This window comes from Armigeres subalbatus, chromosome 2 (genome assembly GCF_024139115.2).
Source record: "Armigeres subalbatus isolate Guangzhou_Male chromosome 2, GZ_Asu_2, whole genome shotgun sequence".
Classification (NCBI taxonomy): domain Eukaryota; kingdom Metazoa; phylum Arthropoda; class Insecta; order Diptera; family Culicidae; genus Armigeres; species Armigeres subalbatus.
Genome location: NC_085140.1, coordinates 138,005,544 through 138,017,997, shown reverse-complemented (window position 1 = coordinate 138,017,997; position 12,454 = coordinate 138,005,544). Strand labels below are relative to the sequence as shown.

At 38.2% G+C, this 12,454-nt stretch overlaps 1 protein-coding gene across 2 annotated transcripts in view; it reads right to left on the bottom strand.

The window, feature by feature from the left end:
* Positions 1-12,454, bottom strand: part of LOC134210900 (uncharacterized) — a 281,805-nt gene that overhangs the window by 8,308 nt on the left and 261,043 nt on the right. For both annotated transcript variants that reach the window (XM_062687326.1, XM_062687327.1), the window contains one exon: positions 4,063-5,375. In XM_062687326.1, the coding sequence (XP_062543310.1) occupies positions 4,063-5,375 (1,313 nt within the window). The remainder of the gene's footprint in view (positions 1-4,062; positions 5,376-12,454) is intronic.

Below are 12,454 nucleotides of genomic sequence, written 5' to 3'. Positions count from 1 at the left end.
CAGCCCACTGCACAGAGAGCCGCTAGGGATATACGCTGTAAGTTAGCTATGGGCTATATGTCGTTAGTTTTCAGGTCCATTTTCAGTGGCACTTATTTTCATTTACAGCAAAACATAGTGGGTACCTCAATTAAAGCAAAAGCTTGAAGGGATACCTTTCATTAAAAATATTGAGAACCGCTGTTAAAGATAAAAGAAAGTAACTGATTGAATTCATAATTGGATGTTGGGGAAACGAGCTTTTTGATTAATACCCAAATCTAGCAGCTACTGCTAAAATAGTCAAGTTGAAGGTATAGGGATAGAAATGGAAACGGTATGGAAGTCCATTTCCAGTTCTAGCGATTGCTAGAACATGAGAAATATAGAGATAGATCAAAGTAGGAGAATGGATTGGACATGTGATTGAACCCACGACCTCCTGCGTATAAGGCATGACTACCAAGCCCTTCACTAACTTTTGACAAGCATTTTTAATTTTTAAGCAAAAACACCTCGAACACTTTCAAAAAAAATAACTTGAAAACGGCTTGTCCGATCGTTTTGATGTCTTTGGCAAAGTTTTAGGTAATTAATGGGGCTATGTGAATAAAATATACACCGCGAAAAAAAAAGTTCAATCATTGAAAATAAAACTTAAAAATCCTTCTTTCTCAAAAACGAATTTTTCAATATTTTTTTATGTTGTAGTAGATAATATATGTATTTTTTGCACTATAAGTCATAATAGAGAAATGATGGACAAAAAGTTATAATTTTTTTTTAAATTAGTTGGTTATTAAAAACGGTGAAAATATTTTTTTTACGTTTTTATCGACCCGATTTTATGAAAGTGCGTTAAATTTTCAATAGAAAAAGTGCACGGTATTTTTTTCCTAAGTGCTACCGTTTCTGAGATACAGCAGTTATAAGATAAAATATAACGATTTATTTAATTTTTAGTCGTTTTCGATCTTTTCGATTCTATTCATTTCGTCATTCGCGGGCATTTTTCTCATTCAGGAATAGCATCAAGTATACTTTTGTCAAAAAATTTGAGCCGTTTGTGAAAAATTGCAACACAGTTGCATAAATGTGTTCAGAGCTTTCACTCTCAAACCTGCTAAAGCGACATACGTCGTCTTAAAGCTGTCCAATGATTTTAGGTGATTTTTACAAGGACAGTGACCTGTTATCAAACCAGTTTAAAATCTTAAATCATGTTTACTTAGGATAAGTAGTCGTAATGTACTGGAAACATTTGGGCAAATAAATCGTTTTAATTGCCGGGAATCTAAAGTATTTTTCCAGTTATTCTGTATCTGTACTTTTTCCCACTTTTCCCACTTTTTAATCTTCATTTTAAAAGCAATCAACTGTCTGCTAGATCCATATTTTGCTAGCTGGTCTGCTATTTCGTTTCCTTTTATTCCGCAATGGCCAGGAACCCAATAGAGATTAACCTTATTGCGATAGGAAATTAGTTGCAGTAGCTTGGAGCATTCCCACACAAGCATTGAATTATAAGTGTTTGACTTTAATGCCTTCAATGCTGCTTGACTGTCTAAACATATGCATTTATTTGCATTTCGATAATTCCGTTTTAAACAAATTTCTGCATATTCTAGAATGGCGTATATCTTCCATTGAAAAAACATTGATCAAATTTTCATTGATATCGAAATGTTAAGTCCAGGGCCAGTAATCCCGGCCCCTGCCACTTGATTTTGCTTAGAGTCATCTGTATAAAATATTATGGAGCCAGTCCGAAACGCTGGGTCTCCTGCGCTCCAATTTCCACGAGTTACCTCAGGAACTTTGAGAAGGTGATTGAAGATTTTTCTTGATCATTGAGTCATCATTTATAAAAAGCAATGGTCTGATTTGCAATTCATTCAAGATGCTCATATGTCCAATGAGATCCCCTGAAGATTCATGAATCGTTTGATCTTCAGAGCAGTTTTGATTACATCCAATTGGACGTAATGTAATGTAATGTAATGTAATGGAAGCATATGTAGCAAAGCATCTAAAGCTTTGGATGGATTGCTTTGTACTACACTACCATCAAACAAGAAACGCATACAGGATGGCCGAAAACATCCAGTGTATCATTTTCGGTTTTAATCCCCTTTTTTTTGCCAAAAGTTCGTTTACATATCCAGAAAACATTTCTTGCCTTTACAATTTGCTGTTATATATGCTTATTCCAGTAGAGTTTGCTGTCTAGTATTACTCCTAAGTATTTTGTATCAGAGACAATGATAAATTCAAGAAAAAAAAATAGAAGAGCGTTGAAGAATTAAGTTTACGTTTCCTAGTTAAAGGAACTATTGTTCTTTTTGTAGAATTTATATTCAGTCCTTCATCTTTGCACCATGACGTGTGTCATTCGATGTGGATTGCATTCTCTCAAAGACAATTTCATCAAATTTACCAGGGACTATGATTACAATGTCATCAGAAAATCCAATAAATTCAAAACCATGATGCTGTAAGTTTGAAAGAAGATCATCTACGACAAGAGACCAAAAGGGAGAGCACTCCTCCTTGTGGACAGCCCTTCACAGCTGTTACTTTTGTATTTGTATTTATTTGTTTGACTGGTCGATATTTCTCTTTTAGATAGCATCTCTTTAGTCCATTCAATTAAGTCTTTGGGAAAACCATGATGCCTCATAGCATTTTGGATAGATGTGAAAGATGAGTTATCGAAGGCATCTTGAATATCAATGTATGTTGCTAATAGCAACTCCTCAGCAGAGAAGGATTTTTTTATTTTTGTAACAAGTGTATGAAGAGCCGTAATTGTTGACTTACCTGATTGCTAAGCAAATTGTGCTCTAGTCAATGGTTTGTTCTGAAGAATTCTCCATTATTTTTATAAAAACTGATGGTAGGCTAATAGTTCTCGTCTAAAAGACTTTGGTGAGGACATATCTTTCTTATTTGCTATTGATATAAAAACCACCCGCACTTGCCTCCATGCGTGTACGTTTTTGTATAAGTGCTGGAAAAACGCAATCCAATCCAGGAGATTTGAAAGGTTTAAAAGAATCTATTGCCCATTCCATTTTGGAGCTAATAAATATTAAATTTGATAGATGTTTGGTCTCTTCATTGGACGTTTCCATTCCATCAGTCGTGCATTGTAATTTAGGAAGGTTGTTATGCGTAAAGGAGGTTAGTGAAGATTGTCCAGTGTCCACAGTTATTATTTTGTGTTCGATTACCAACAGGAAGTGATCCTGGAAAATGAGTTGCATCATCTTGAGAGTCTCTTCTGCAGAATTATTTTTCATTTTCAAAGTTCCAAGTCCATTCCTGTGATCTTTGGAGAGAACTTTTTGAAGTCTAGCCGTTTCAGAAATGCTTTGTTTTCACATATATGTCTCCGTTAATCCGTTTTGACTTTATTATATTTTCTATTATATTCAGTCAAAGCCTTTCTGTAATGTGACCAATCTTTTGTTTGTTTTGTTTTGTAACATTGATGTTACTATGACCATCAACTATTAAGGAAGAGCATACAAATGTAAGCCAGGCCTTATCCTTTCATAATTATTTTTCTTCCATTCTGACAAACGGCTTGGATTGCTCATAATTGAAATGTTTCCCAAACTTATATTTCCCATTATCCCTCACTAATTTTTCTTCCAGGAAAATAAATTCATATTTACAAGTCCTATGGCTAAATTTAATTGAAAAACATAGAGCCATTTTGCTAACTTTTTATTATTTTTTTTTATTTAAACTTAAAACGGCTACGCAGTCTTTAAAGATTTAAAACCACGTTTTGTCCAACGTTTCGACACGGGGTTGGACAAATATAAATCTTGTTTAATTCCTTGAAGACTGCATAGCCGTTTTAAGTTAAAATAACAATAAACAGTCGATCTTTCGAAAGTATAAAATTTTTATTAAATTTTTCACATGTATGTAAAAAAATGTATTAAAAAATATTTTCTTCTTTTGAGAACAGATCACATTAGAATTAAAATTAAAAATCCAACATTACTTATGTGAAAGTGAATTTACTTAAAATAGTCTTAGAGCAAAATTCCAAAATACAAACAAACTCACCGATACGGCATCCGGTTCAAGTCCTCCGTATACTTCAGAATCAAATTATGCGACGGGTGGGTGTTCAACGAGAACCACTGCTCTAGCTTCGGAACCTCGGTGACCGGATCGATGAACGTCCGATTGCGCTTCCGCCGTTCGTCGCTGTTGAACGACAAATTCAGTCCGCCCTGCCCCAGGCCACCGTGGTTGTTCGGGCTGAGCTCACTTTTCAGGTGCATCCCGGCGGCGTTGGCCTGCATCGCCGGAATGTAGTGGCTCATGTACATGATCGAGTGCGAGAACATCGGATTGTTGATCGGGAACGGGAGGTTCCGCTTGGAGTCCGGCGACGGCGAACGGTAGTCGTCGATGGTGGAGCCCTCCGGTTCGTCCATGTCCAGATCTTCGGAAGCGGGCGACCGGGACCGCTGCGGCGAGCTGGAGCGTTCGTTGGAGTAGTTCGATTTGGGAGCCTCGTTCTGGCTGGCGGAGTCGTTGGCCGATTCGTTGACGTTGTTGTTGCTGGAGTTGAGGTTGCCGGTGTGGGAAGGGGACGGCGGGGGACTAGAGCATACGGGAATGTTTTCCTGCTTGATGGGCGTTGATTCGGTTGGGGTCAAAGCTCGATTACGCTCATGGATGGTGAGCGATAGAGGGAGTTGCGGGGACATTGGCCGATCCAGATCGTCGTCCATTTCGTCCTGGGAGAGATTGTCGATGTCTTCGGATGGGGCGCTAGGAGAGCTTTTCATGTAGTCTGGCTGGGAGAGCATCATGTTGGGGTTGCCGTACCCGTTGGTCATACCTTGGCGCATTTCTGCTCGCTTTTGTGCTGCTCTGGCATTTTTGAACCAGTAAACTACGTTATTGACATCCAAAGGTTTGCGCCCCCTCCGGGATTCCAACGAATTTAGTTGGACGACATACGATTGAATTTGCTGACGGGAGGGATGAGGATTCTCCTGGAACCACCGTTGCAGCTTGGGTAGCTCCATTTCGGGATCGAAACTAGTCCGCATGCGGGTTTTCTGGTTTGGGTACTGCGAGTGCACCGTCTGCAGAGCAGGATGAACCACCAGATTGTGGTGCGGATTGGCAGCCCTATCGATCAACGATTCGGGTCTACTGTCGTGCATATTGAAGTTGGAAAAATCCAACTCGTTGGGCTGCGCATTTGCAAAAGGGAGAATTTTGTGGGCAATGGGATTGGGTTGCGGCGCTAACTGATTGCTCCACCACTGGTCAAACTTCCGGCGGACCTCATCTGTGATTTCCGGCGTGAAGGGGAATGTGTTTTGTAGCGGACTGCGACAGATTTGCGAGAGAGTGATCTGAAAATAAAAATAATGCAATTAATGCAGATTAGTTCCGCTGTTCAGCAAGGGTAATTACACGTGTGTAGAAACCGCTAATGATGGGACGGAGAAAGTGAGAGATAGTGTAAATCCTTAAGCGCTTTAGAACTGAAGTGCACCGTAATCGTTGTTTGTTGCAGCACAAGTGGGATTACAATCGCAAGGGAATCGCACTAACGAGCTCGGCACTGCTGCGGCAGAGATCCGATTTCACGTTCTACGTCTTGGCTTGAAATAATCCTAAGACAAATTGAACGCCGGTTTGTTGGCTCTGTGGCATGATAGTTAGCGTCAGTGTAAGAGAGGAAGAGGCGCAAATCCGTTGTTTTTGCGATTCAGGATGAAAGCCAAGGTATCTCGAGATGTGGCTTCTGGCCGGGGAGATAGACATTGTTTAATATATCACATGCAGTTGACACATTTGAGCTAACTGACGGGCGGCGCCCATAGATAATCGTACGTATTTTCCGCAATCACAAAATCATCCGCGACAGACAGGCAGATAGTGATTTCGTATTGGTGGCGCGGTAAAAATAGCTTAATCCTTATCTTGAATTAGGTTCAACAGCTCAAACAATTGGCCATGATGAGTGCATTGAAATTATCTTATCTACGGTGAACGCGGGGCTATGGAGCCACCCTTCAATATTGAGTGGGACACACACAAAAATGGAGTCATCGTGAATAATAATTGATCAAAGCCGGTGGATTAGTCACAGAATGGTTGTCGACGATTTCTTATTTTTGGGTGGTTCATGCATAATGGCTGTGGTGATTAATCAAATGACTGTGTTGAGATAATTGGAACAAAGCTAATACTATCGAGATAATCACGAAGGTGATGGATAGGTTTTTTCGTCACGCATGGCACAGCTGACAAAAGAAGTAATTTGGAATGGCGACTACAAATGGCGGTTTATCACAACTGGTGGGGGTATTTTTTTTAAAAAACATGCCGATATAAATATGACATTTAAATAAAATTAAATACAGACATCTCAAATGATTGTCGTTCAAATTCCATTTTTTTTAAATCCAAGCTTGTTGAGTGAAATGTCTTCACTTGCCAAGTCGAGTCAAATAGGAAACACTGTACACGGCCGAACAAAGTTTTTGAATTAAATGGAATTGTACTAACACATCTTTATGACGAGTGTAATTATGTTCAATAAACGTTTTAGTTTGGCTGAATATTTTTAAGTCTTTCAATTTGATGATTTATTTATTCTATGTCACCTTTTATTTTTTTCATCAAAGAAATCCAAAAGTTATCAATATTTACAATACGCTTAGGTAGACGCATAATCTTGGGCCTCTCGCGCTTTATTTATGGTATTATACTTTTTGCAGCCGTAAAATTAAACACGTCAATTAATTTCAAAGTTACCTATTTGATGTTTTCAAACACACAGACCACAATAAAAATGTCCGGCATACAGAGGAAACCATTTATCCTTCAGTTGAAATAAACGTGCAAACTATTCAATAATGTGTTTGCACTCGTATTTTTTTCATCTAAAAACTGTGTCCTTCTGGTCTTCACTGGGTCAGAAATCTTCGACATTTTGCAGTTTCCTTGTTGTCGCTGGGACTAATCTCAGGCTAGCGTTAAAAAACACGGCTTCAAACCTAAATCATACTGATAGCGGTTGGGTTCGATTCCCGGTCCGATCTAAAAAAAACCGTGATGGTGATCTTCTTAGCTTCATGATACAAAATGGCTCTGAGCCTGACAGATGAAAAGTGGCAGTTCTTAATGAATACTAAACTGTGCGACCTGAAATTTCATAGTGGTGAGAAACAGTTTGATTTTTTTTTTGCAGATCTGAATGACATATTGTAACGAAATTAGCAGCCATTCCATCAAAAGTATTTTTGTCCTTACGGGCCAATATTCTAACGAATCCAAGGTTCTAAAAATCTTGTAGAAAAATATTAGTTACAAATACACCAGTCAGCTTATACGAGTCACTGCAATTTCTTGCTAAATAAGTTGAAGCTAGTTACAAAACTGATGGGATCTGATGTCCTATTATGATTGAAAATCATTAAATTAAAAATAATGGCATACATACCTAACAAAGGATAAATGTAAAATTGTGCTTTTCATTCTTGTGATAAAATTTCAAATTGAGTTTCCTTAATGGTTTTTTTAATGGCATTTTCTCAAAAATATGGAAGAAAACATTTGTAAGGGAGCGTCCATAAATTACGTAACGCTTAGAGGGGGGAGGGGGGGTTAAGCGAAGTGTGACGATTCATACAAAATTTTCAGATGTTTCATACAAAAAGTGTGACATAGGGGGGAGGGGGGGTTGAAAATGCCCAATTTTTGCGTTACGTAATTAATGGATCTTCCCTAAGGGTTGTACCAAATTATTGAAAAGTTGTCTTTTCTACATTCTCATAATAAGACACATATTTAAATATTAATTTTGTAAGTAGGTCCAAACGCGCGTGTCAGGTATGTTCAACAATGGAAACTATAGTTTGGTAAACAAGTTTTCAAACATAATTTTGTTATCAAACAAAAAGTAAAAAAGCAAGATGTAAAAACTTAGAAAAGTAATATGACAAGTGATAAGTGGGAAATGAGAAACGACACTTGAGAAGTAAGCGTTGAGAATTGTTAACTGAGAGCTGGGACATCAGAAGTGAGAAGCGAAAATGAGAATGTAAAGTCAGAAGCAAGAAGTGAGCAGTAATAAGTGAAACATCAGATGTGAGAAGCAATAAGTTAAATTTTAGAATGGAAAAGGAGTGAGGAGTGAAAAGCGAAACGTAAGCAATAAGAAATGAGCCGTGAGATGTCAGATGAATGGAAAGTGAGAATTGATAAAAATGTGGGAAAGGTAAGCAGCGAGAAATCAGAAACGAAAAATAACATTATGAGAAGCGAAAAATCAACAATGTGAAGCAAGAAGCACGATGCGAAAAGTAAGAAATGAAAATAAAACCCAACTTAAGTCACCGAGTGGTGATACTGCCTTTCTCGTATGTAGCCAAGACACCAACCTTATATGGCGCTTATATAGTTCGATTCCATTTTCTTAATAACTTTTATTTTTATTTTTATATTGGTTTATCATCTGTCGAATGTAACTTGTTGCGAGAAAATCGGTTAAGAATTACTATATGAAAAAGTGGCTAATATTTTCGGATTTCGTGTGCACACACACACATACACACGGACAGACAGACATTTGTTCCGCTCGACGTGCTGAGTCGATTGGCATATAACATTATGGGTCTCCGAGACTTCTATAAAAAGTTCGATTTTGGAGTTAAATGATAGCCTTTCGGTACAACTTTGTTGTACGAGAAAGGCAAAAAAGAGAAAAACGATGCACGAGTACATAGCAGTGAAAATAAAATGTAAGGCTGTGAACCATTCCACCGATTCGTTTAACTTGTAGTTAAAATTTGACACTTCGATGGTTATTTTCCCATCGTGGTTAAAATTTTACTCCGAAGCCGACCCATTTGAGTTTTGACAGATTGATAGTTATTCGGAACGAAATGGATTTGGCGCCAATTTTCTCGCGAACAAAGTTTAACTACCGAAATGTCAAATCTAACCATGCTCCGGAGCAGGGTTATTTTTAACCACGGCGAAATAACCATCGAACTGTCAAATTTTAACTAAAAGTTAAACGAATTGGTTGAATGGTTCACAGCCTAAGAAGTGAGAAGCAAGAAAGGAAATGTGAGGATTTTGAAGTGATAAAACGAAGATTAATCCACCTAGCGTTGGTGGTTCCGTTCTCTCGCATTACAGTCAAACCTCCATGAGTCGATATTGAAGAGACCATCGACTCATGGAAATATCGAGATGTGGAATAGTTAATCCTTGGAGAACTGTTTGAAGGGACCATCACAGTTACCCAGAGAATATTTTTTAATGTGGCATAATTTGCTTCCATGAGTCGATATCGAGTCATAGAACATCGACTCATGGAGGTTTGACTGTAGGAGTTTAAGAAAAACACATAAGAGAGGTTGAATTAACACTTGAGGGTGATAGATTTTACTATTTCCATCAATTTATATCTTTTGCGGTCATTTGAATGCCCTGCAGCAGTTTCTGAAAAACAATTTGTTAATTAGGATGCTAGAAGTGAGAAACTTGCAGAAGGGCCATTTGGCCAGAGGTCATTTGGTTGAGAGCCATTTGGCCGAAAGTTGTTTGGTCGAATATACCATTTGGCCGAACAAACCATTATGTCGAACTGGTCATACGACCGAAAATGTAATTTGTTTGAAAAAGCTATTTGATGAAATGATCGTCTGGCAGAAAATGTTATATGGCTGAAAGTATACGGCCGTGAAAAATGTTTGGCCGGACTTGTTCTTGAACCAAAAAAGTTATTTTACTGATCAATATTGAGGGTGAAAATCCCAAGTAACATTTCAAGTTTTATAACGTTTTATAACGTGGTCTTGAAGATCATAATTTACTCTTTAAGAGTGTTATAAAACCAGTATAAAACTAAAATGTTACTAGGGATGTGAAGTGATGAATTATTATTGTGAAGTGAGAAGTAACAAATAAGAAGTGCCAATTTAGAAATGAGCAGTGAGAAGATAGACGCCTCGCTTTTTACTCTTGCTCACTTCTCATTGTGAAAATTAGGAATGGCGAATTCAGAAGGGAGAAAAGGTGAGTGCAAATTAAGACGCCTCACTTCTCACTTCGCAAATTATGAGTATGAATTGAGAAGCGAGAAGTATCTCTTCTCATCACACTCATCATTTTTCTCTTTACAATCCTTGCGATGAAAAGTGAGACGTGCAAAGTTAGAATTGAGGCGTCTCATTTCTCACTCATCATGTTTCACTATCCATATCTCATTTCTCCCTTTTTGTAGTGAAAGGTTAGATGTGAGAAAAAAAAAGTTTGTGAAATGAGACGCCTCACATCTCACTTATCACGTTTCACAGTGAGAAGTGATAAATGAGAAGTAAGAAAAGAAACATCTCAGTTCTCACTTATCATTTCACATTTTTTTCTCAGTTCTCATTTTCGCATTGAAAAATAAGAGTGAAAACCTAGACGTCTCACTTCTCACTTCTAATTTTTCACTTCTCACTTCTTACTGTGAAATGGCATTTTTATCTTTTTCACACCATGAAATTTTCAGCCGAACGATTTTTCGACAAAACAACCATTTAGACCAGCGGTTCTCAACCTGGGGTACATGTACCCCTGGGGGTACCTTCACTGGTTCCAGGGGGCACCTCGGAGAAAATTGCAAAATGGCAGATATATTAAAGTTTCAATAATAAACTCATTGATAAAGTTTTAATTTTTTTTATTTTAAAGCTTTATATTGTACATCTTGTGGATGGCGATTTGTAAATCAAAGACTTCTGATCCTGCCCACCCCAACCAGCACAGTATATGGAGGGATGGCACAGTGTATATATGGGACAAAAGATCAAAGGAAAAAATTTCGAATAAATTTAAAAAAATCAATGTTATCTATCTGAAGGAGACAAAATGTTGAATAATAAGATAAGAATATGATCCTAAACTAACGTCTTGAATCTAATTGGGTTCGGCAGCCAATATTTGAGGAACATGAAGGCCTTTTTCGAAAAGCTCAGTTGCTTCGTTGCAGGAGGCTCAGAAGCCTCCTATGAATAGGCTCTAAAAACTCCTTTCAAGAGGTTTGAAAGCCTTTTTTCAATAGGCTCGGAAGCCTCCTCTTTTAAGAGGCTCAGAAGCCTCCTGTTTCAAGCGACTCAGAAGCCTCCTTTCAAGAGGCTTCAAAGCCTCCTTTTTCAAGATTCTCGGAAGCCTCCTTTCAACAGACTCGGAAGCCTTCTTTCAAGAAGCTTGGAAGCCTTCTCTTTCAAGATGCTCGGAAGCCTCCTCTTTCAAGAGGCTCGGAAGCCTCCTCTTTTAAGAGGTTCGGAAGCCTCCTTTCAAGTGGCTCGGAAACCTCCTTTCAAGAAGCTTTGGAGTCTCTTTTCAACAGACTCGGAAGCCTCCTTTCAGGATGCTTGGGACCCTCTCTTCAAGAGACTTGGAATTCTTTCGAGATGCTGAAGAGTCCTTTCAAGATGCTCAGAAGCATTTTTTCAAGAGGCTCGAAAGTCTCCAAATTTTCTCAAAATCTTGTAGGAAGCTTGATGTATAAACTTAATTTGAGCTGGGAAGTTTCAGGTCCGTTTTTCATATATCTTATAAGTTAAACTTATTATGTGGGGGTACCTCAATGAATGCAAAAGTTTGTCTATCAAGGAAAAGGTTGAGAAACGCTGATTTAGGTCAAATCGCATTTTCGACCAAATTACCTATTTTTCCGAAGGAGTTTTTCGTCCAAATTACGTTTTCGGCCATATGATTTGTACGGCCAAACGACATTTTCAGTCATATGACCTGTTCGGCTGAACCGGATTTCGGATTAACAATTATTGCAGTCAAACGTCCAATTCGGCTAGATGGCTTTTGGCCTATTGTGCCATACGGCCAAGTGGCTTCCACCAAATAGCTTAGCCGAGTAAGACAAAAATTAATAAGCGAAACGTGAAATTGGATTGTGAAGTACCATTATTTGTGTACTGCTCAGCGAGCTCTTCTTTTTGACAAAATTTGGACATCGAAGTAATCTATGCGCGCGTTCGGAAGTGTTCTGTTGCTAGACAGCGTATTTTTTCGCTGATTTTTTCCTCTGGTTTGGCTAATGCTACGCCATCAGTATTTTTTGCGACTGAGTTTTTGACAAATGAAAATAAAAAAAATGCGGTTGTGTAATTTTATCATAAAATGCATAAACACCAAAGTGTTTTGAATATCGAAAAAGAATTTCATGGACACCTAAAGTGCATGCTGGAAGTGGCTGGGTTCGATCCCGTTCCGGTCTAGGGAATTTTCGGGTTGGAAATTTTCCCGACTTCCCTGTGCATAAAATTATCATCGTGTTAGCCTCATGATATACTAATGCAAAAATGGTAACTTAGTTTAGAAAACCTAGCAGTTAATTACTGTGGAAGTGCTTAATGTACACTAAGCTGCAAGGCGGCAATGTCTCAGTGGAAGATGTACTGCC